We start from the raw sequence: 25448 nt of genomic DNA, 5'->3' as shown, positions 1-25448 counted from the left end.
TCTCTTTGTCACTGACAATCCACCTCTCTCTGTTTGTCAATCACTCTGTCAATCACTCTCTCTGTCAATCATTCTCCCTCCCTGTCAATCACTCACTCTCTCTCTTTTTCAATTACTCTCTCTGTCAATCACTCTCACACTCTGTCCATCTCTCTCTGTCTATCACTCTCTCTCTCTCACTCACTCCCTCAATCACTCTCACTCTCTCTGTCAATCTCTCTCTCTCTGTTTGACAATGAGAGAGCAAGTGATTGACAATCAGTGTCTGTTCTTCTCTCAATCACACTGTCTTTCTCTTTGTCAGTCACTCTCTTTGTCAGTCACTCTCTTTGTCAGTCACTCTCTTTGTCAGTCACTCTCTTTGTCTGTCACTCTTTGTCTGTCAGTCACACTCTCTCTCTCTCTCTGTCAGTCACTCTCTCTCTCTGTCAGTCACACTCTCTCTCTGTCAGTCACACTCTCTCTCTGTCAGTCACACTCTCTCTCTGTCAGTCACACTCTCTCTCTGTCAATCTCTCCCTCTCTTTGTCACTGACACTCAATCGCTCTTTGTTTTGTCAATCACTCTCCCTCCCTATCGATCACTCATTCTCTCTTTTTCAATTACTCTCTCTCTGTCAATCATTCTCTCACACTCTCTGTCAATCTCTCTCTGTCTATCACACTCTCTCTGTCTCTCTCACTTACTCACTCCCTCAATCACACTCACGCTCTCTGTCAATCTCTTTCTCTCTGTTTATCAATCACTTGCTCTCTCATTGTCAATCACTCTCTGTCAATCACTTTGTTCTTCTCTCAATCACACTCTCTCTTTCTCTCTGTCAATCTCTCTCCCTCTCTTTGTCAATCCCTCTTTTTGTCAATCCCTCTCTCTGTCATTCACTCCCTCTCTGTCTCTGACAATTAATCTCTCCGTGTTTGTCAATCACTCTCTCTCTCTCTCTCTCTCTCTCTCAATCATTCTCCCTCCCTGTCAATCACTCACACTCTCTTTTTTAATTACTCTCTCTGTCAATCACTCTCTCACACTCTCTGTCAATCTCTCTCTCTGTCAATCTCTCTCTGACTATCACACTCTCTCTCTCACTCCCTCAATCACTCTCACTCTCTCTGTCAATCTCTCTCTTTCTGTTTGTCAATCACTTGCTCTCTCATTGTCAATAACTCTATCAGTCACTCTCTGTCAATCACTGTGTCTGTTCTTCTCTCAATCTCACTCTCTTTCTCTCTGTCAGTCTCTCTCTCTCTCTCTCTCTCTCTCTTTGTCAATCCCTCTCTCTGTCAATCACGCTGTCTCTCTGTCAATCACTCCCTCTCTCTGTCTCTGACAATCATCTCTCTCTCTGTTTGTCAATCACTCTCTCTCTGTCAATCACGCTCCCTCCCTGTCAATCACTCACTCTCTTTTTCAATTACTCTCTCTGTCAATCACTCTCTCACACTCTGTCAATCTCACTCTTTGTCAATCCCTCTCTCTGTCAATCACACTCTCTCTCTGTCAATCACTCCCTCTCTCTGTCAATCACTCCTTCTCTCTGTCTCTGACAATCAATCTCTGTTTGTCAATCACTCACTCCCTTTTTCAATTACTCTCTCTCTGTCAGTCACACACTCGCTCTCGCTCTTTCAGTGGCAATCTCTGTCTCTTCTCTGTCAATCTCTCTCTGTCAATTCGTCTGTCAATCTCTCTCTGTCAATTCGTCTGTCAATGTCGCCCTCTGTCAACCTCACTGTCTCTCTTTGTCAATCATTCCCTCTTTGTCAATCATTCTCTCTGTGTCAATCCCTATCTCTGTCTCTGTCAATCACTATCTCTCTGTCAATTACTTTCTCTCTCTGTCAATCTCTCTCCCTCTATCACTCTTTCTCTCTGTTTATCAATCTCTCTCACTGTCTCTCTCTCTCTCTCTGTCAATCACTCCATCTCTGTCTCTGACAATCAATCTGTCTGTTTGTCAATCACTCTCCTCCCTGTCAATCACTCACACTCTTTTTCAATTACTCTCTCTGTCAATCACACTCTCTCACTCTGTTAATCTCTCTCTGTCTATCACTCACTCTCTGTCAAACTCTCTCTCTCTGTCTATCTCTCTCACTCACTCACTCTCACTCTGTCAATCTCTCTCTCTGTTTGCCAATCACTTGCTCTCTTTTTGTCAATCACTCGGTCACTCTCTCTGTCAATCACTGTCTCTCTTCACTCAATCACACTCTCTCTTTCTCTCTGTCAATCTGTCTTTCACTCTCTTTGTCAATCCCTCTCTTTGTCAATCCCTCTCTCTCTCTGTCAATCACTCCCTCTCTCTGTCTCTGACAATCAATCTCTCTGTTGGCAATCACTCTGTCAATCACTCTCTCTCTCTGTCAATCACTCTCTCTCACTCTCTCTTTCTCTCAATCACATTCTCTTTGTCAATCACTGTCAATCTTTCTCTCTCTCTGTGCCTATCAATCTCTCACTCCGTCAATCTCTCACTCCGTCAATCTCTCTCTGTCAACGACACACACTCTCTCTGCCTATCTCTCTCTCTGTTTGTCAATCACTTGCTCTCTCTTTGTCAATCACTCTGTCTCTCTCTCTGTCTCGCTCTCTCTCTCTCTCTCTCTCTCTCTCTCTCTCTCTCTCTCTCTCTCTCTCTCTCTCTCTCTCTCTCTCTCTCTCTGTCAATGACTCTCTCTCTCAATCAGTGGAGAAGGTGCACTAGCAAACATCTTCAACCACGTGTGAAGGTAAGTTGCAATCATGGAAAAGGAGACCATCTGGGACTTTGAGGTGGAATTGGTCATCCTGGGAACAGATGTGTCAGAGACCGAGGAATTGGGAATAAGGGATGAGGGAGGTGGTGGGCTTGTAGTAGATGTCTGTGGTTAGTCAGTCACCAGACACAGTGATGGGAAGGGGAGGGAGGTGTTTGAGATGGTCCAGGTGAATTTCAGGTCGGCAGTCACAGTTACATCCGCTATTACATCGGCACCATCCTCCACCTGTTCCTCTGCTACATCGATTAATGTATTGGCGGCGTCTCGTGCTCCCATGACGAGGTTGAACAGTTTGTCAACTTTACCAACACTTTCCACCCCGACCTCAAATTCACCTGGACCATCTCCGGCACCTCCCTCCCATTTCTGGACCTCTGCACCATCGTTGTCGGCGACCAACTAACTACAGACATCTACAAGCCCACCCACTCCCATGGCTACCTGGACTACACCTCCTCCCACCTTATCTCCTGTAAAAAAAAAAACACCATCCCTTATTCCCAATGCCTCTGCCTCCATTGTATTTGTTCCTAGAATGACCAATTCCACCCCAGATAGCCTCCATAATCCATGATCGCAACTTCCCATCCCACGAGGTCGACAATGTCCTCCAGCGCATCTCCTCCACTTCACACACCGCCACCCCGAACTCCATCCCTCCCAAAGCAACGCAGCCCCCCCTACTCCCTCTCCCCTGGTCCACACCATCCACCCCCACCAACCTCCGCATACATCACATCATCTTCTGCCAGCAACTTGAAATGGACCCCACCACCAAACATATATTTCCCTCCCCACCACTATCTACGATCCACCAGCTCACACCCCACTCCTGGCACCTTACCCTGCCACTGCAGCAAGTGCAAAACCTTCACCCACACCACTCCCCTCACCTCCATCCAAGGCCTCAAGGGATCCTTCCACATCTGTCAGAAATTTACCTGCACCTCTACCAATGTCATCTACTGCATCCTTTGCAGCCGGTGTGGTCTCCTCTTCATCGGGGGAGACAGGATGTCTTCTTGAGAATCATTTCAGAGAACATCTCTGGGACACCCGTACCCACCAACCCCACCCTGTGGCTGAACACTTCAACTCCCCTCCCACTCTGTCAAGGACATGTAGATGCTGGGCCTTCTCCACTGCCAAACCGTTACCACACGACGCCAAGAGGAAGAATGCCTCATATTCCGCCTTGGGGCCCTGCAACCACACGAGACAAATGTGGATTTCAACAACTTCCTCATTTCCCCTCCCCTCAAACTATCCCAGTCCCAAGCCTCCAACTCTGCACCACTCTCTGGACCCATCCATCACTCCCCCCTCTGACCTATCACTTTCTCCCTCACCTTCATCCACCTATCGCTTTCTTAGCTACCTTCCCTCCAACCCCACCCCCTCCCATTTATCTCTCATCCCCAGCCCACAAGCCTCATTCCTGATGAAGGACTTCTGCTGGAAATGTCGATTCTCCTGCTCCTCGGATGCTGCCTGTACTTTTCCAGCCCCACGCTCTCGACTCTGATCTCCAGCATCTGCAGTCCTCACTTTCACCTATTATCTGTACCACAGTCTAGTCAGCTGAGCTAATATGACTCCAAATAGCTGACTATCCCTTTCGTTTCGGCTATTGCATTTTTAGATGCAGAAAGACAATATATACAGTATGTTCTTAATGACCAAGTCATCTGAAACTGTAGATTTTGATCTGGAGATGTTACTTCTTGCATTTGGCAGGCACAGCAATTGATTATGATTGTTATTGCAGGGGGTATGGAATACAAATGAAGGGAGGTTTTGCTACGTTTGTAGAGGCATTAATACTTCAAGTGCTCTCTGCAGTTTTGGTTTCCTTGTTTATAATGTTGGAGATCTTGATTGATTCCTGGTACAAAGGGCAAGTTTCTTATGAAGAAAGATTGGGCCAGTCGCCATTGGAATTTGAAAGAGAGATTGTTTTATTGAAACATAAGATCCTGAGAGAAATGTTATTGTGTGAACGCTGAAAGAGATTGTGGCAGAGATGTGATAAAGGCTTATTATTGATTTTTTTTTGAAAGGGTCACTCCGATTTGGTGAATAGCAGTTATGTCAGTTCGTCAATGTGTGTGTCAAGGAAAGTGACTTGATGTTGCTGTAGTCTTGTTGTTTGCGATCTCCATGTAGTTGATTCAAGTGACAGGTCTTATGCAATAGGGTTCTACTCAAGAGTTAAAAGTGTGCAAGTAATTAAATCAAGTTCAGTATTATCAATCTTGGGATGGTGCAACCTAGCAAAGAAATTGGGTAGCTGACAGGTGAGCAATTTTTCGTAACAAAGTGCCCAAGGAACTGACTGCAACCGTGCCTGTGTTTACAGAACTTTTGCAGCACAGTGGTAGGATGCTTATCTCTGGGCTAAGATGCCAGGTTCGGGCTTCACCTGCTCCAGCGCTGTGTAACACCATCTGAGAGTGTTTGATTTGAAAATAACTACCTGTGTTTACACACTGGAGTACAGCACGGCCAAAAAAATGGGAGGCAGTATGAGAAGCAGTTAACTCAACTGGAAAAGAAGACCAAGTAGGTTGAGTCTGTGAGCTCATGGAAATTCAGTGGGAGCACCACGCTGGTGAAGTTAGCTGTTTGGTAAGAACCGAGAATTTACGAGAAAATGTGGTCTTCAGGTATACAACTACCAGGACGTAGATCGTGGTTGAGCCATTTTTAATTGGAGGTGTTTCTGAGGAATTTCAGAGGCTAATTTATCCAAAATGAAGATTTGATAACTCCTATGACGGGCGCAAAATTATGTTGTGATTTAGTGATTTGTAGTGCCTCTAATGTCCGGCTGGATTGCAGAGAAATCCATGGGATTTGTCTTGACCTTGTCTTCTATTTAATATGTTCTGTAGGGTGTTTCATCACAGTTGGCCTATTAATCCACATTTTTCCTGATGTTAATTCTGGATGTTGAGTACAAGTACATGCAAATGTATTATTTACTTTCCTAAATTTATATAATTTATTTTATTTGTTTAAAATCATGGAATCTTGTGGCCTTATTCTGATGATAAACCCTGCAATTTCAAATTTTTTAAAAGCAAAAAAAGACTTTTAACAATATTGCGCCATAAATTTGGTGGCATTATCGGGGACTGTGATAGACGGTAGAACTAGTGAACACCATTTAAAACTGTGGAGGAAATTTCTGCAGATGCTGCAATCTGTACTGAACATTTAAAAAAACTCATCTGATGAAGTCATCTAGACTCACAACATTGGCTTGCTCTTTCTCCACAATGTTGCCTGATCCCCTGAGATTTCCAGCACTTTTCGTTTAAAATGTGTCCCATTTAAGATGGAGATGTGAGGAAATGTTTTTTCTCAGAGGGTTATTAGTCTGTGGAACACTCTTTCCCAATAGAGAAATTGAGGCAGGATTGTTGGTACTTTTTAGCCTCAATTGATGAGTGACTCAGAGGGTATGGGGAATACAGGAAATTGGTGTTGAGGCCACAATCAGAACAAACCGATCTTATCAATGGCAGGGCCAGTCTCAAGGGGCTAAGTGGCCTACTGTTACTCCTCATTGATATGTTTGAAGCTGCTGTCCAGTCTTAAACAAAGTGCCGCATCTTCTACAGCTCTCTTTCCTCGAATGCTTCGATATGACGTGAACAAGTTCCTGTCATCTCAGTTGAGTTGGATTTCTTGACCAGGGTACATGAACTTTGTCTTCGTTAATGATTAAGTCAACAGCAAGAATTAAATTATTCATTTATTTATTATATCTGCAGCTGACAAATCAATAAGTAGTTTTTAAGTTTTTAGTGATAGCTCATTCCTTAATATTTAATGGTCAGAAAAGATCTTCATGAGTTTGAACATTCAGTTCGCTGCACATAAATGTACAAACTGATATGATTTAATCCTAAGGCCAAGGTTACTTAGTGTTTGAAAGATCAATGGCCGAGACAGCCAATTGAAGCATGTGAAGTGAGTGAGCATTGCTGAGAGAACTTGAGTATTTCATTTGAAGCCTAAAATTTGTGAAAATTTAATGTAGCTTTAACTCATTTTGATACTCGGATAATTTTCATGAATACAGTTACTATATATAAATTAATAAATATTCATTACACTTTCAGATAACTGATGATGAAAGCCTTGCTGTTAAACAGTAATATTTTACATCCTTAAAGCACATTTTTCGTTTTCTTCTTTTTAGTTTTGTTGAATTCTGCTCTGAGCCACATTTTATTTTTTGACAATTGTTATATATTGTACATCATTGAAGAGTGTTGTCACAATACTGGTTCTTTTTACAAGGTTACAATGCCCTTGAGTTTTTTTTTCAGAAGTTCTAATGACGCAAGGTTCCATCATGTCTGATGTTTGACTGGTTTATTGGCCTCTTGTTTACCCTAACAGATAATACCTCCAGCCTCAGACTGTCATGTCTTAAATGTTAAAAATCACACAACACCAGATTATAGGCCAACAGATCTGTTTGGAAGCACCAACTCTGTTGGTCTGTAACCTGGTATTGTGTGATTTTTAACTTTGTAAACCCCAGTCCAACACTGGCACATCCACAATCCTGTCTTAAAAGAAACTGGTATAATCAAAGCTGTGTAGCTAGCCTTCGTTTAGATTAGAGTTTTATTTCAGTTCAGAACTTTAGTGAGTTCAGTGGCAGCTGTGTGTGGAAAAGGGCTGTGGGATCTTCTTTCTCCTTCTGCCCCTCTGACCTCACAAAGTATAAGCTGTCTGTATCATTTTTACTGTTTGTACAATGGGATGTGTGTATTGGGTCGGTTGCAAGTATTTTCGGAACAGCATCACTAAAGTGGGTTTGGACAGGATAAGTTGTCCGGTATTCTATTTCCTGTTCTGTGTGTTTCATTCTGTAATTTTGTATGTAAATTCTGTTTGTTTAAAACTTGGCAGTCGAACCAGCTAACTTACTCCGGGAATATCCACTATACACTTGGCTAAAACAAATAGCAAAGTTACGGTTGGGGTTACCTACTTAAAAGTGTCTTTAGGGGTCTGGCCTAGTCCATAAGTGTGGTGCTGGAAAAGCACAGCAGGTCAGGCAGTATCCGAGATCCAGGAGGGTCGACGTTTTGGGCATAAGCTGTTCATCTGAAAATGTTTGGGGGGGAGGGGGCTGAGAGATAAATAGGAAAGTGGAAGTTGGGGGGAAGGTAGCTGCGAATAAGATAGGTGGATGCAGGTAGGGGGTGATAGGTCGATAGCAGGATGGAGCGGATAGGTGTGGAGGAAGATGGACAGGTCAAGATGGTAGTGCCGAGTTGGACGGTTAGATCTGGGATGAGGTGGAGGGAGGGGAGATTTGGAAACTAATGAAATCGATTTTGATGCCGTGTGGTTGAAGGTCCCAAGGCAAAAGAGGGGGCGTTCTTCTTTGAGGGTGGCTTGGGTGTGGTAGTGGAGGAAGCCCCGGAAATGCATGTCATTGGTGAAATGGTCAGCCACAGGGTGGTGGGGTTGTTTGGAGTGTGCGTCCCAGAGATGTTCCCTTAAACGTTCTGCAAGTTGGCTTCCTGTCCCCGTTGTAGACCACATCGAGCACAACGTACGGAGTAGATGAGGTATTTGATTATGCAGGAAAATCTCTGTTGGATGTGAAAACATCATTTGGGGCCTTAGATGGAGGTGAGGGGGTTGGTGTCCCAGCCAGGCTCTTTAATTGCAGCTCCCCTTAATCCATCCCCAGCCCTGAAGAAGGGTTACACCTGAAATGTCGACTTCTCCACCTCCTGATGCTGCCTGGCTGGTTGTGTTTGCCTGCCTAGGTTAGTTTGAGGGCTGACTGTTTCACTCTTGGACTGTGACTGTGGCTTTGACTGTGAAGCACCTCAGAATATTTTATTGAATTGAAGGTGGGGTACAGATACAAGTTTTTAAATGAGAAATCCTTTGTGTGTGAAAGGTCCCATCTGCATCTGTCAAAATTTTGAATCTGGGAGCAGAATTCCATGCACATTTGTGATTTACAGAACTTTGTCTTAACTGCAGTTTGACCTCATTTGTACATATCACTAACACTAGAGCATTAGATTCTATTTTATAGCGATGGAATTTTAGCATGTAATGATGGATATGTTCACTTCCATGGCAACTCCACAAATAAGACCTGTCTACATATATGACCAAATATTATTGTACAGGTATCAGCCCATATCCACAATTGCTTATGCTTCTGCTTTAGTCTATGTCTTTAGCTGATTACATTGTACTCAAAATATAAAATAAATTCTCAAGCACAATTACAAATGAGTTCAGATATATACAAGCTTCAATTATTACCCTCGCTACACAAAATCTCTGAACTAGAAATAGACTCAAGTCTGAACAGAATGATTATATGACTGTAATAGATCTTCCAACTGCAGCCAATACTCCAAAGTAGTTTGTTGCAATGTTGTCAATCTAATTAAATAAATATGATATAATTCTACTTGATCAGAATAAAGTTAGATATCCTAAATATTCTTGCAGGTGGAATCAATAATTGATGGTAGATACACATGATTGAGCAATTGAAATCAATTCTACTCTTGAGAGAGAATTATGCAAGCATAATTCTCCTTCAAGAGATGATAGAGAGAATTTCAGTGGGCAACATGTTTTTGAACAGATTTGCTGCACTGTACAATGAATCTTTTCTAGGTTCACCATAACTGTTGTGTTTGCATGAAAATATCAGATTCAGGCACATCGTCTAAGCAACTAAAGGTTGGGTACTGAGAGAATTTGCATTGAAGTGTCAGGCATTGCTCAGAGTGTAGAATTTTCTTTCCTCTGAAATAGATGATTGAGAGTTCAAGTCCCATTCCAGAGATGTAACTTCACAATTCTAGGTCATTGCTTCCATTACAAAATGTGGGAGTGCTGCACAAATTGAGATGCTTTTGTTTGCATCTAATTTTAATCTGAGTCACCATATGTGTCTCAGATGATCACAAAAGTTGCCGTAGCACTATTGAAAAAGAGCTGGAGGTTATCTTTGATGTCCTGGTTAATATTTATCCCTCAACTTTACTAAACAAATTATCATTATCATATTGTTATGAGACTTTGTTGTAAAAACAAATTAGTTGCTGTGTTTCTTACATCAGAATAGTGACCATGCTTCAAAAATGGCTATATGAACATCCAGAAAGAGAGAAAAATGCAAGCTTTTCTTTGCATTTATACATGACCAACAAATTTAGATCATGAGTAGTGAATGCATTTGAATAGATTGGTGGAAAGTTGAATACTGTTTCGTTACCTCCTAATATAACAAGATTTTTTAAAATGAATTTAGAGGTGAAATGTTAAATTTGACACCAGAAGATATTTTGTGATTAAATTTAACCATCCTGTTATCATGTATTTTGTAGTTATTTGTTTAAAATATTATTTTGTTTCAGCTAAGCTTCCAGCATAAAGTTGGAGTCCTATACTGTAAAGCAGGCCAAAGCACAGAAGAGGAGATGTATAACAATGAGACAGGAGGCCCAGTGTTCGAAGAGTTCCTTGATCTCCTTGGCCACAGGGTGAGATTGAAGGGCTTCAGCAAGTACAGAGCACAGCTGGATAACAAAAGTAAGTAACCACTTCTCTTATTTTCAGGTTATGACCCTCCCCATACAAAAGTCAAAACACAGTTATCCAAATACAGAACATTGTTAAAGTAACCTGAAAACACCAAGCAAAATAAAATTTCAATCTATTCTTGACAGCAATTCAAATCCAAAGAAATTCTGTCTCTCTGATTCATCCCATATCTTTGCTGTGAACTATGAATCTCAGAACACGGAGTTGAGACATGTTCAGTTTTTAATAACCCACAGATTTCTAACTGAACATTCTTGGTATGGACGCTGCTTCCTGGTGCCTGCCACTTCAACAGACCACTGTATTCCCTGGCCAAAATCTCTATCCCAGGCTTGCTGCAGTACTTCAGCAAAGCTCAGTGCAAGCATCTCTTTTTTTTTTGTTCCCTGCATGTGGACTGTGTAGCCTTCAGGACATTTTCTCCCATGTTCTTACCGCCACCCCCACACACCAGGTCTTTTGATCACATGGGCTGCTTTCTCCACTCCAATCCATTTTCACCCACTAATGGTTCCCATTATCATTATTTTGGTGGAGTTGTGGATAGTGAGGAGGGCTGTTGTCGGCTGCAAAGGGACTTAGATATGATGCAGAGCTGGGCTGAGGAGTGGCAGATGGAGTTCAACTCTGTCAAGTGTGAGGTTGTCCATTTTGGAAGGGCAAATAAGAATGCGGAATACAGGGTTAACAATAGGGTTCTTAGTAAGGTGGAGGAGCAGAGGAATCTTGGGGTCTATGTTCATAGATCTTTGAAAGTTCCCACTCAGGTGGATAGAGCTTGTAAGAAGGCCTATGGTGTATTAGCATTCGTTAGCAGAGGGATTGAATTCAAGAGTTGTGAGGTGATGTTGCAGCTGTACAGGACCTTGGTAAGGCCACATTTGGAGTACTGTGTGCAGTTCTGGTCACCTCACTTTAGGAAAGATGTGGAAGCTTTGGAGAGGGTGCAGAGGAGATTTACCAGGATGTTGCCTGGAATGGAGAATAGGTCGTACGAGGATAAGTTGAGAGTGCTAGGCCTTTTCTCATTGGAACGGCGAAGGATGAGGGGTGACTTGATAGAGGTTTATAAGATGATCAGGGGAATAGATAGATTAGACAGTCAGAGACTTTTTCCCCAGGTACAACAGAGTGTTACAAGGGGACATAAATTTAAGGTGAAGGGTGGAAGGTATGGGGGGGATGTCAGGGGTAGGTTCTTTACCCAGAGATAGGTGGGGGCATGGAATGCGCTGCCTGTGGGAGTGGCAGAGTCAGAATCATTGGTGACCTTTAAGCAGCAATTGGATAGGTACATAAATAGGTGCTTAAGCTAGGACAAATGTTCGGCACGACATCGTAGGCCGAAGGGCCTGTTCTGTGCTGTATTGTTCTATGTTCTATTATCAGCTTTTCTTTCTCCCAGGTTTACTATGATCAATTCCTGTTAAAGAGTGAGGTGCTGGAAAAGCACAGCCGGTCAGGCAGCATCCGAGGAGCAGGAGAATCGACGTTTCAAGCATAAGCTCTTCATCAGGAATGAGGGGGTGGCCCAAGGGGGCTGAGAAATAAATGGGGGAGGTTAGGGCTGGGGGAAGGTAGCTGAGGGTGCGATAGGTAGATGAAGTTGGGGGTGAAGGTGATAGGTTGGAGAGGAGGGTGGAGCAGATAGGTGGGAAAGAAGACAGACAGGTCATAATGGTGGTGATGAGTTGGCAGGTTGGATCTGGGATAAAGTGGGGGGGAGGAGAAATGAGGAAACTGGAGAAAATGACATTGATCCCGTGTGGTTGGAGGGTCCCAAGGAGGAAGATTAGGTGTTCTTCCTCCAGGCATCGGGTGGTAAGGGTTTGGCAGTGAAGGAGGCCCAGGATCTGCATGTTCTTGGGGTGTGGGAGGGGGAGTTAGCATTTGGCTACAGGGCAGTGGGGTTGTTTTGTGCTTGTGTCCTGGAGATGTTCTCTGAAGTATTCCGCAAGTAGGCGTCCTGTCTCTCCAGTGTAGAGGAGACCACATCAGAAGTAATGGATACAGTAAATGACTGTGTGGAAGTACAGGTAAATCTCTGAGAGATGTGGAAAGCTCCTTTAGGGCCTTGGACAGAGTCGGGTGGAGGTGTGCGCACAGGTTTTGCAGTTCTTGAGGTGGTAGGGAAAGGTGCCGGAAGGGGAGAGTGGGGGTGATGGGGGGTGTGGACCTAACAATGGGGTTGCAGAGGGAATGATCTTTATGGAATGCAGTTAGGGGTGGAGAGGGAAATATATCCCTGATGGTGAGTTATGTTTGTAGGTTGAAATAGCGGAGGATAGTGCAATGTATCTGGAGGTTTCTGGGGTGGAAGGTGAAGACCAGGGGGCTTCTGTCCATGTTATGGTTGGAGGGGTGGGCCTCAAGGGCGGAGGTGTGGGAAGTGGATGAGATACCCTGGAGGGCATCATCAACCACGTGGGAGGGGAAATTGCAGTCTCTGAAGAAGGAGGCCATCTGGTATGTTCTGTGGTGGAATTGGTACTCCTGGGAGCATATGCAACAGAGGAATTGGGAATAAGGGATAACATTAGGCAGGGTGAGAGTAGTTGTAATCCAGGTGACAGTAGGCTTGTAGTAGATGTCCCTGTTGAGTCGGTCATTGTTAATGGAGCTGGAGAGATTCAGGAAGGGAAGGGAGTGTCCAAGATGGTCCAGATGAACTTAAGTCTGGGGTGGAATATGTTAGTGAAGTTGGTAAATTGTTCATCCTCCTCATGGGAGCGCAAGTTGGTGCAGATACAGTCATTGATGTAGTGGAGGAAAATGTGGGGAATGGTACCAGTGTAGCTGTGGAAAATGGGCTGTTCCATCTACCCGATGAAGAGACAGACATAGTTGGGGTCCATGCAGGTGCCCATAGCTACTCCTTTGGTCAGGAGGAAGTGGGAGGATCCAAAGGAGAAATTATTGAGGGAGAGGACCAGTTCAGCTAAATGAATGAGAGCATCAGTGGAAGGGTACTGGTTGGGAAGCCAAGAGAAGAAGAAATGGAGGGTTTGGAAGCCTTCGTCATGGTTGATTGATGTGTACAGGGACTGAATGCCCATGGAGAAGAAGAGGAGGCTGGGAAACAAAAGTCTTGGAGGAGGTGGAGGGTGTGGGTGGTGTCCTGAATGTAGGTGGAAGTTCCTGGACCGGGAGGGATAGGACAGTATCAAAGTATGTGAAGATGAGTTCGGCGAAGCAGGAGCAGTCTGAGACAATGGGTTGACTGGGGCAGTCTAGTTTGTGAATTTTGGGTCGGAGGTTCCTGTACTGTGAGGTTGGAGGCTGTGGGTGGGAGATCCCCTGAGGTGATGAGTTTGTGTATAGTCTGGGAGATGATCCATTCCTGCCTAATTGCTATTCTGTATCTCGCTTTCGCTCGCTGTCTCTCTATTCCTTTAGCCCCACCTCTCCACCTTTAGCACATACACCACCTTTTCCTGGCTACAATCTGTTTTGAAGAAGAGTTGTTTGACCTGAAACATTGACTCTGCTTTCTCTGCACAGATGCTCACACACCTGCTGAGTTTCTCCAGCTATTTCTATGATTGGAATGGGAGCTGTCCAACAGCATATTCCTGTCTTCCGTCATTCAAGTTCGTAAACATTTTTGGGTAAAAGTTAATCAATTTTCCTCCTGTTTTTGTGATACTTTGTTTGGAAATGGGAACATTTCAGTTCTGCCATCATTGGACTTCTTGAACATTCTTTCCTTCCCAAAATGTGTTCTTTGGAAAAGTAGTGATTGTTTGGTCTTATAATTTCTTATCAAATGTTTGTACATCATGCTTTATTTTAATGTTTCAGCTGACTCCACAGGAACGCATTCTCTGTATACTACATACAAGGATTATGAAATCATGTTCCATGTGTCAACGATGCTTCCATACACACCCAACAATAGGCAACAGGTACTCAAGACTCTGAACTCAAACATAGCATTAGAAGAGTTTTACAGAGATTGGATGTGGTGCAATATTTTCTTGTTTCCAGCATTTGGATACAATAATTGTGGTGTGTCTTTCTCTGTATTAAATTTTGGTTGGTGTAAATGTTAATGTTAAAAATTTGTTCCAGCTTTTGCAGCATCTATATTCATAACTAATAATGGTATAATCCTGTTCTTTTCCATGTGGTGTTATAGCTATCAACAGTTTAGTATATACGTTTTAGACAGTGTATACCCTGTAGTGTTAGTTCTGAAATATACAAATTCCTCATTGTATCTTCTACCTGATTCTTTGCACTGCTCTGTGTTTAAGGTCTGTTGCACGACTATGTAAGCACATTTTAATTTGCACATTTTAAGACAAAAGGATTGTGGCTGTTCTAAGGGCTGGTCTAATCAAACTAATATACAATTAAATAATACAAACTAAAGAGTTGAGATTTCTTCTTGGTCTGAGTTGAATTAGCCAGTTTTAAAATGCTAAACTAGGGACGGAGAGAAAAAAACCAGCTGTTCTTGATAACTAGTAAACTTGACATGAAAATGTGTAAAAGGAGAAAGGGTGAGGAGCTTGGCTGCAGTGCTTTCTAATTTAGTGATACTCACATTTTTTGGTTAAAGGCATATATTTTGCATTGGCTTTGATAGCAATGGTTCCAACTAAAGATACTCCTCGTCCTATCTTGACCCTCCCTTACTCTTCCTAATATTTCCCTCCCTGGTGCAATGTGAGCAATGGTGAGAAAGGTGGGAAAATACTCAAAATTAACAAATCAGAACCTCCGTGTGGAGAAAGAGTTCTGACTTTCCCCCAAGCCTTAATGGGCAAGCACATAATCTCAACATTGAGTGGTAGCCTTGTTTCCATGAATTTGCATCTCATTAAACCCCCAACTTGCCTTATTTTAACTTCCAATTCTCTCTTTCCTTGAGAAACTGGACAGCACAAATTCTGTCACCAGAGTGGGTACCTTGTGGTTGCAGCTCGTTAAATTTCTGTCCTGGCCATAATCTAACTGCATCTTCACAATGATGTTCCTGCAAGCACATGGGCTCTTTCCATCTCAACCCTTCATCCACATAGGTCAATGTCGGCAAACCACTAGCATTGCCATATCATCATGCTTGCTTTCAGAGCACTTGCACCTTTCAAAAAACTTTACTTTGAAACTCGGCATCACGTGGGACTCACTTGCTTCTGCCCAGTCACGCTCACAGAGACTCAAACATGTCATGCAATTACAGCAAACATTTTATTAACCAGTACCTACGAGACCAGGAGTGTGCTACTTGATCAAATAATCTGGATAATCAAGGGGTCCGGATAATCAATCTATAAACCGATTAAGTAACAAATGTAATGTGGGAGTATACACATCACTGTTATACTTTATTTGCCGCATAAATCATTTAAGTAACAATGCAACTTTTCCTTAACTAAAATTTGCTAGCAGAAAGCTTTCACTCACTCCCTCAAATGATTACTCGGACATCGCAGTATTTGAGGAGAAATTGACTCACAATTGAATCAACTGTTGATATTTCATGTGGCCATTCAATTGAGCAACAAATATATTTACATTGAAGCAATTTAAAGAAAAAAGAATTGGACAGAAGGATACAGTAAACTTTGCAGTATTTTTGGTATGTAATATTTGCCACTTTATTGAGATTGCTGGTTAAAACAAAGTTTGCTGTACTAAGAATCTAACCCGTGGGCCTTGGCTGTTTTCTTGATTTCCCTTACTTTGCCTGCATTTGGAAACTCCAATCTGTGTATACTTCATATTGCTTTCTTAGCACCCATTCACTGACGTGTGGGCTGCCAGGATCTCCAGATCAAATTGCTTTCTTAGCATAAAGTGTCATTACTCAAATTCAAGCTGCTGGCCCCTGTGGGTTGCATTGTTTTTCAGTGCAGAGGAAGAAGTAGGCAATTTATGATCAGGGGGAGCACTGACCATTCAAGGCTGATGGATATGTCAGTGCGTGGCTCCATGATACTTCAGTTTCACACCTGCAGCAAACATCCTGGTCAAAAAATGACCATGCGTCAAAAGGGAGCAAGCACTGTGGATCAATCACTCTGGATTGTAGGCCAGATTTTTCTTCCAGGAAAAAAGTGAGAGTAGAGCTTGAAAGCGCATTGTGATACATAAGCAGGAGACCTTGAAAAGGTGTCCTCTGTGAGAGGGTAGAAAGCACAATGAGCAAGAACGTTGAATAGTTTAAGAGGATGAGGTGGGTAAAAACTATTGAGTGGAAATGATACATTTAATACTAAGAGTTATAATCCATGAGCCTTGATGAAATGTGGGTACAGTGGCAGATTTCGAGTGAGTGGTGGTTTTTTGAGTGAGAGGTAGCAGAGAGAGGATGGTGGCACTTAGCCTTATGGATTGCATTAGATTATTGACCCTTCCTGTACTACTGGGTGACCCACTTCACTGAGAATACAGCACTGACCGGAGTTGCAGTCTGTCTCCAAGCTGCCTTGCTCTAGTGTGCCCTCCTGTGGCTGAGGTGCTTAGCTGGGACAAAGGACTGCCCTCCTTTCCACCATATGCACCAACATCTCCAGATCCCTGTCTGCAAAATGGGGAGCAAGCTTTCTTTTCTTTGGGCCATGTATTGAATGTAGAGGCTCAAGCACTATAGGATGAGGGGTTGTTGCTGACATGCAGCAACTGAATTGGTATGGATGCAGGTTTGCTCGCTGAGCTGGGAGGTTCATTTCCAGATGTTTCGTCACCCTACTAGGTAACATTTTCAGTGGAGAAAGTGAGGACTGCAGATGCTAGAGATCAGAGCTGAAAATGTGTTGCTGGAAAAGCGCAGCAGGTCAGGCAGACATCCAAGGAGCAGGGGAATCGACGTTTTGGGCATGAGCCCTTCAGTGGGCCTCGGGCAAAGCAGTGTACATGATTCCTGCTTTCTATTTATATGTTTGGGTTTCTTTGGGTTGGTGATGTCACTTCTTGTAGTGATGTTATTTCCTATTCTGTTTTGCAGGGGGGGTAGATGGGGCCTAATTCGATGTGTTTGTTGATAGAGTTCCAGTTGGAATTCCATGCTTCTAGGAATTCTTGTGTGTGTCTCTGCTTGGCTTGTCCTAAGATCGATGTGTTGTCCCAGTCGAAGTGGTGTCCTTCCTTATCTGTATGTAAGGATACTAGATGAGAGAGGGTCATGTCATTTTGTGGCTAGTTAGTGTTCATGTATCCTGGTGGCTAGTTTTCTGCCTGTTTGTCCAATGTAGTGTTTGTTATAGTTCTTGCACAGTATTTTGTAAATGACATTCATTTTGCTTGTTGTCTGTATAGGGTCTTTCAAGTTCATTCACTGCTGTTTTAGTGTGTTGGTGGGTTTGTGGGCTACCATGATGCCAAGGGGTCTGAGTAGTCTGGCAGTCATTTCTGAAATGTCCATAAGACGATTAGACACAGGAGTGGAAGTAAGGCCATTTGGCCCATCGAGTCCACACCGCCATTCAGTCATGGCTGATGGGCATTTCAACTCCACTTACCCGCATTCTCCCCGTAGCCGTTAATTCCTCGAGACAACAAGAATCTATCAATCTCTGCCTTGAAGACATTTAGTGTCCCGGCCTCCACTGCACTCTGTGGCAATGAATTCCACAGGCCCACCACTCTCTCGCTGAAGAAATGTCTCCGCATTTCTGTTCTGAATTGACCCCCTCTAATTCTAAGGCTGTGCCCACGGGTCCCAGTCTCCTCGCCTAACGGAAACAATTTCCTAGCATCCACCCTTTCCAAGCCATGTATTATCTTGTACGTCTCTATTAAGTCTCCCCTTAATCTTCTAAACTCCAATGAATACAATCCCAGGATCCTCAGCCGTTCCTCATATGTTAGACCAACCATTCCAGGGATCATCCGTGTGAATCTCCGCTAGACACGTTCCAGTGCCAGTATGCCTTCCTGAGGTGTGGGGACCAAAACTGGACACAGTACTCCAAATGGGGCCTAACCAGAGCTTTATAAAGTCTCAGTAGCACAAAGGTGCTTTTATATTCCAACCCTCTTGAGATAAGTGACAACATTGCATTCGCTTTCTTAATCACGGACTCAACCTGCATGTTGACCTTTAGAGAATCCTCGACTAGCACTCCCAGATCCCTTTGTACTTTGGCTTTACGAATTTTCTCACTGTTTAGAAAGTAGTCTGTGCTTTTATTCTTTTTGCCAAAGTGCAAGACCTCGCATTTGTTCACATTGAATTCCATCAGCCATTTCCTGGACCACTCTCCCAAACTGTCTAGATCCTTCTGCAGCCTCCCCACTTCCTCAGTACTACCTGCCTGTCCACCTAACTTCGTATCATCTGCAAACTTCGCTAGAATGCCCCCCAGTCCATTCATCCAGATCATTAATATATAATGTGAACAGCTGTGGCCCCAACACTGAACCCTGCAGGACACCGCTCGTCAACGGCTGCCATTCTGAAAAAGAACCTTTTATTCCAACTCTCTGCCTTCTGTCAGACAGCCAATCCTCAGTCCATCCCAGTAGCTCACCTCGAACACCATGGACCCTCACCTTGCTCAGCAGCCTCCCATGTGGCACCTTATCAAAGGCCTTTTGGAAGTCTAGATAGACCACATCCACTGGGTTTCCCTGGTCTAACCTACTTGTCACCTCTTCAAAGTCTTTGACTGCTCAGATCCCTTGGCACCATAGTAGCCCACAAACTCACCAACACACTAAAACAGCAGCTAATGAACTTGAAAGACCCTATACAGACAACGAGCAAAATGAATGTCATTTACAAAATACCGTGCAAGAACTGTAACAAACACTACATTGGACAAACAGGCAGAAAACTAGCCCCCAGGATACATGAACACCAACTAGCCATAAAACAACATGACCCTCTCTCACTAGTATCCTTACATACAGATAAGGAAGGACACCACTTCAACTGGGACAACACATCTACCTTAGAACAAGTCAAACAGAGACTCGCACAAGAATTCCTAGAAGCATGGCATTCCAACCGGAACTCTATCAACAAACACATTGAGTTAGACCCCATCTACCACCCCCGAAAACAAAATAGGAAATGACATCACCAACCCAAACATAAATAGAAAGCAGGAATCATGTACACTGCTTTGCCTGAGGCCCACTGAAGATGTTACTTAGTAGGGTGATGAAACATCTGAAATGAACCTCCCAGCTCAGTGAGCAAACGTGCAGCCAGAACCTCAACCTGAGCTACAAATCTTCTCAAAATTTGCTGAATTGGTATGCAAGTGAGAGATTGGCTTTAAAATTGGCACCAGCGCCATGCAAACTGGAAGAATCCAGCAGTTGTCCCTTTACAGCTGCACGATTCCCCAATAAAGGTTCCCAAGAGTTGATTGTGTAATTAATGAGATGAAGAGTGGAAGGCTATGTGAGAATAGTTGCTCCAAGCCATAGTAAATCAGTTGCCATGAGTCTCACTCAACAAAATACTTAAATGGAAAAGGGAAAATTCCATCCCTCGTACTTGCTCCTGTGAGTGCATGGCTGTCTCTTCTCACTCTTTTAATTTAAAAGTTTAAAATTCTGACTTTTCTTTTTTTTTTGTCTTGCTTCACCTTTCCCTAATTTGAACTTGTAAGGCATAGTATAGTACAAAAGACTGTGTGTGTGTGTGTGTGTGTGTGTGTGTGTGTGTGTGTGTGTGTGTTAGTGTTTAAGAATAATACAATAATATATAATCCCTTTTCATTTCTCATTCCAGCTGAGATACGTTTGGAACATTACCCTAAAAGTGGGAGGCAATGGTAAAATACCACTGATAATAAAAAATGGCAGCAAACAACTTTAGGATCAAGCATTAGCAGATAACGAGTCAAGAACCTACTTTTAGGGTAGCATTGCATAGTGCTACATAATGCCATTGCAAAGTGCACTCCATGTTTAATAAATCTTTGGAACATTCCTAATAAAGTACTGTGCATCTGAAATTAGAACCTGATGAAATATTAATATATGCTGATCTATTAATTTTAGTCTAATTAGGAATAATTTACAAGTATTGCACACTTGATCTGTGCTACAATTCTCTATTGTGATTTCTGTATGTATTCTTCTCCTTCATTTAATTTTGTCATTATATCCTCAACATTTATTTACTAGTAGCAAGTAGGGAGTCTGGCCCTTGGATTTTGCCATTATTGTTTGTTTTGATCATTGGGTGAGGATCAACTGGCTATGTGTAAAGTGTTCTCTAATATGTACAGCCGTCTTAGAGCTCCACTCCTCCAGTCTGGTCCCTTGCATGTTCACAGTATTCACTCCATTACTGGTGGCCAAGTTGTCAGATCTCCAGGCCTGGAATCCACACTCTAACCAAACTCCAACTCTAATCAGTACTGATACCTCCTCCTGTGGCTCAATGTCAGATCTTATCTGATAGTGTTCCTGTTAAGTGCCTTGAGATGTTTTACTCTATTAAGGGCACTGTATAAATTCTTGTTGCTGTGCAGGGGTTCAGTAGGTTGTCAGCTTGTGGAGATTTTCTAGCTCTGTACTTTGTGCATGCTTTTTTTTTGCCAGCTTTTGGATACCTGTTAAATCTAATACCATGATTTTGGGAGATAAAGGGTAGATGATTGAAATTTTCTGTCATTAATATATCAATAGAAACTTGAGAATTTATTCTTGTTTTAAATAAATTCTCTGACGTAGAAATGCATGAGGGTCAAGAGGGAGTTAGCAATAAAATTCCGTTTGTGGGCTGCATTCAAACATGATTGAAATCAATTTTCTCTCTGTTTCTTTTTGATAGATGTTCAGTGTGTGAATGCTGCTGAACAGCCTGACTGTTTGAGGACATCAGTAGGAGGAAAATGAAGTGTATTCACACCACTTCCTTTATTTAGTAACACAATTCAGAATAGTGTGTTGTGTAATGATGTAACTGAAACTGTTAGTTTTGTACGAACTAAACTGTGGATTTACCTGATGGAAAGGATTTACAGGCAAGTTCTCAGCTTCTGTAGAGCTGCGCTATAGCACTAACTATGGAAACAATGGTTTCTTTTTATTTAAATATTTATTTCACCTCCTGTAAAGTGGCGCTTATCTCTCTCTTTGTGTGACATTATCACCTTATTGACATTGACATGGTTATAATTTTCAATGAATTCAGAATCAATATTTTCAAACAAAATCAAATGTTTTAGACTGTCTCAGTAACAACTGAACAGGTCCTAGAATGCTTTGCAAGTCTGAAATGATTGCTGTAAATTGGAGGGATAGGCCTGTACTCAAGGTCAGGATTCTTTCCACATGGATCCAAGTAACCTTGCAAGCTTAAGACCCAATAGGTAAAATGATGCTAACCAGATAAGTCAGTGAAAGTCTTTCTAAAGCTTAAACTTCAGTTTTGAATGTATAATTTTTATTATTTAAAATCACTGCCTTGTTAATCAATATAATTAATTTTATTTTAGTTCCCTATTAAACTAATGCCACAGCTTTCTAGGGTGATGTCAAATAAAATATAAACTCTTTTTTTAAAAACACCTTTTCAATATGGTTTAGCATTCATTAAGAAGCTGTTCTTTAAAACAAAGTCTTTCAATTTAAGAAAAAAATGATGGCACCTTTCACCATGTACTTTCATCTTTTTGCTCTTTGTTGTTGATTAACCTTGAAATGCATGTTGCTAAGATAACCAGGTATGTTTTTAGATCCCTGTTAGGCAGTAATTATACAAATGAATTGAGGCTGTAAATCTTTTAGTGTAATAGTTCAGATATTTCTTTATGTCTTTGAATATCACAAAATTTAAGTTTGTTCCTGCTGAAGCTAGGTAGCTTATATGATAAACTAATGTTTAGGCCTCACAAAAAACTGCTGAGAAATGTGTGCTGTAATATTTAGTCTACCCTCCTATGCAATCCACTGACAAACCTGACAATCTAACTGCTTTTGTGCAAGATGTTGGCACGTTTCATGTTGCTTGTCTAGCTAGGATTACTTTCTATATTGGTTCGTTCTTCAGTTTATAGGACTATTGGAAAATGAAAGGGAGGAACCCTAGAGAGCAATCCAAACTTGCAGGTTCCATTTCTGAACCAGGCTGCCTTTCAATCAGTTGCTAAGCTTTGAAAAACAGTGGAAATGATTTCACTTCAAAAACTATCGCATCAGTTATAAAGTGCTTTGACATGTTGAGATTATCTATGCTCCCATAGAAATGTACCAGTAAACCTTGGTATCCATGAAATCATGCATTTCTCTATTTGTGCCAAAAAATAAATAACAAAAAAAAATCAACATCTGTGGGCAAAAAGCACATGTCCAAGATATTTTTCACCGTTTTAACTTATTTTTAACAAATTCCACACTTGCAAAATTCATCATTCGCAGGCTTTTCAGCGACATGGTGGAATGACTATAAGTCCTTTTTTCTTGTTGCTATGGAATTAATTGATTTGATTCTAACCATCTAACATGGGATTGACTTGGTTTGAATATTTCTTGCCAGCCAGTTCACCATGGAACCAATTTGATCCAAAATGTCCTGTTTACCCTACTCCATCTTCTGCAGAGGGAGATAGAAAGATTCTTGGGAGTTTGGCAGATTGGGCAACTGAGTGGTACTGTACCTTTACACTAATCTTTCATTTATAATGCCAGTGTTGAAAACCAGCTTGTATTAATGGGTTTTGAATCTCCTCTGTGTTGAATTTTATGGGAAGTTTAAACAGCTTCAATCATGTTATGTATCGCCTAACAGAGCAAACTGCATTCTTATTTTGGCACTAACTAGCAACATTCAAAGAAACCATCATAAGACAGGGGAACAAATCTAAGACTGGTGCAATCATGAGTTCTTGAGACCGAGCTGAAATTTATTAGGGCAGTTTGGGTAGAACTTCTCTTTGCGTCGGACATTTTAAAAATTTGTTCATGGGATGCGGGTGTGACTAGGTCAGCACTTTTTGCTCATCCTTAATTGTCCAGAGGGCAGTTTTGAGTCAGACATGGGTCAAGAGTGGCATGTAGGCCACACCAAGTAGGAATGGCAAACTTCCTTCCCTAAAGGAGGGAAAGATGTCAGTGAACCAGATGAGTTTTTACAACAATTAACAGGATCTCTGCTAACATAGCTTTTAATTCCAATTTTTTAATTCGAAGTTCACAATCTAGTCTGGTGGGAGCTGAACCCATGTCTCCAAAATGTAAGCCTGGCATTCTGGATTACTAGTCCAGTGACATTACCACCACCACACAGTCTTAATGATTGATAAAATTCTGATATGGAAAGCCTTGGTACTGACACTGGCTGCTTGAAATGAGATGAATTTAGTTCTCCATTCTTATTATCCCTCAAATTGAACACACCAAAGCAGGGGAAAAAATCCAAATATATTTACTTTGGTGTTCCTTAACTAAGTCTGCCCCCCTGTTCTATATAGTGCAAAGAGTATTTTATAATGAGCCTCTGCCAGGTTAATTAGATTGTAAGCAACATTGTGTTCCCCATTGCCTAGTTAATGTAAGTTTCTATTTTCATAAAAAGCATTATTATGTCATAGTTTCTGGTGCACATTCTTTGCTGATAATTGTACAGAGGGGAAAAAACACTTCAAAAATTACTTAGCAAGTTGTCTGGCTCACACTTATTTTCCATGAGTTTTATATGATCGTGTTTTAAGTATCCTGCATTGCAGAGATTATAATAGTCTCCAAAAATAGAATTAATGGGATACTACTATCCACAAAGTTAGAAAATACTAATTGATAATGAATTGATAAGTAAATACGTATTTCTGGTCAACCTACTGTTAGTGATTTGAAAATTCTGATCAAAACGTGCTTCACCAAATGTTTACTTTTGTCGGAATCAGTATCTTTGACTGCTTGGACACAGTTGATGAACTGAATATGATATAATGAAATAATTGGTATTGTGAATACCTTTTTGCTTCCATTCCCTGTTAAGCAATGTTTGTTTATAGATTGAGTAGATTTTGACTGTGTCATGATTTCAGTGAGGCTGTATCATGAAATAAAGGAAGGAAACCACTTAAAATGGTGACATTTACACTTTTGCCATCATGCACTGGAAACAGTTTACTTTAGATAAAAAGATCCAACAAGCCCAAAGAAAGAAAAAAACAGTAGGTATGCTTCCTTATGGGTTGTGACTATACATTAAGAAACAAATAAGGATCTGCAGAGTAAATTACTTTGTCTAACTGCTGATGTTGGCTGTACTAACAGTGAACTACTCTTATTACTGGTGGAGGTGTTTTTCCTAGTGGCGTTCTGGTGGTCAAAGAGTTTTTTCTTCTGCATCTCTTTGTCAGTACTTTTTTAATGCAGTTTTCCCCTCTGCCATCCAATTACTGGACTGACCTCAAAGTCATTTGCTTGTTACTGTGTGCTGCTGCTGCCCATCTCCTTAAGGTTTTTTAATTCTTTTGCTAGTCTGATTGCTGGACCGCCTCATTGACACATTGATTGCTCTTTGTACTTCTAGGTTTTTTCCTGCTACATATTATCATTTTCCTGAGTCTGGAAACCTCTTGCCAACACATAAAAATCCTTTTGGCAGCTTTTAGAGCTTGGAATTGACAAGGGCTTAACATGCAACTAATACATACCATTATGTTTATTAACTATAGGCTGTGAAACCTGTAGAGGAGAGCTTCAATAGTGGCACCTTACATCAGGTCTCAACTCCATGTGATCTGACACCTTGCACATATGCTCAGTTGTTATAGCAATGATACAGTCCATCCTTTACGCCACCATCTTGGATATCACTTCTCAACATTAGTCAAAAGTCTTTTTAGATATCTATGCTGTAGACACTCTGACTTCTCTCCTTCACCACGAGCATTAATGCTTTTTCTTTAGGCTGAACAAATATTTAGCATTTGAGGTGCCAGTGCGCAGCATCCTGTGATTTCCATAATGTACTCTGATCTGCTTGTGGTAGTTCAGCATCCTCTGCAATCTTAATTCTCACATATATTATGGTATTCACAAATTTGAAAGCTGACCTATTTGCTCTTTCTTATTACCCAGATGGAATTCAAGTATTCCTTCCTTTCTTGGGAATAGCAACATATTGACTGAGGAAAGCAACCTGAACACAC

At 41.8% G+C, this 25448-nt stretch overlaps 1 protein-coding gene across 10 annotated transcripts in view; it reads left to right on the top strand.

The window, feature by feature from the left end:
* Positions 1–25448, top strand: part of sipa1l2 (signal induced proliferation associated 1 like 2) — a 682609-nt gene that overhangs the window by 350760 nt on the left and 306401 nt on the right. For all 10 annotated transcript variants that reach the window (XM_072559738.1, XM_072559717.1, XM_072559727.1 and 7 more), the window contains 2 exons: positions 10188–10362; positions 14176–14279. In XM_072559738.1, the coding sequence (XP_072415839.1) occupies positions 10188–10362; positions 14176–14279 (279 nt within the window). The remainder of the gene's footprint in view (positions 1–10187; positions 10363–14175; positions 14280–25448) is intronic.

The sequence above is a fragment of the Chiloscyllium punctatum genome, chromosome 3 (assembly GCF_047496795.1).
Source record: "Chiloscyllium punctatum isolate Juve2018m chromosome 3, sChiPun1.3, whole genome shotgun sequence".
Taxonomy (NCBI): Eukaryota; Metazoa; Chordata; class Chondrichthyes; order Orectolobiformes; family Hemiscylliidae; genus Chiloscyllium; species Chiloscyllium punctatum.
This window is presented reverse-complemented; position numbering and strand designations above follow the sequence as displayed.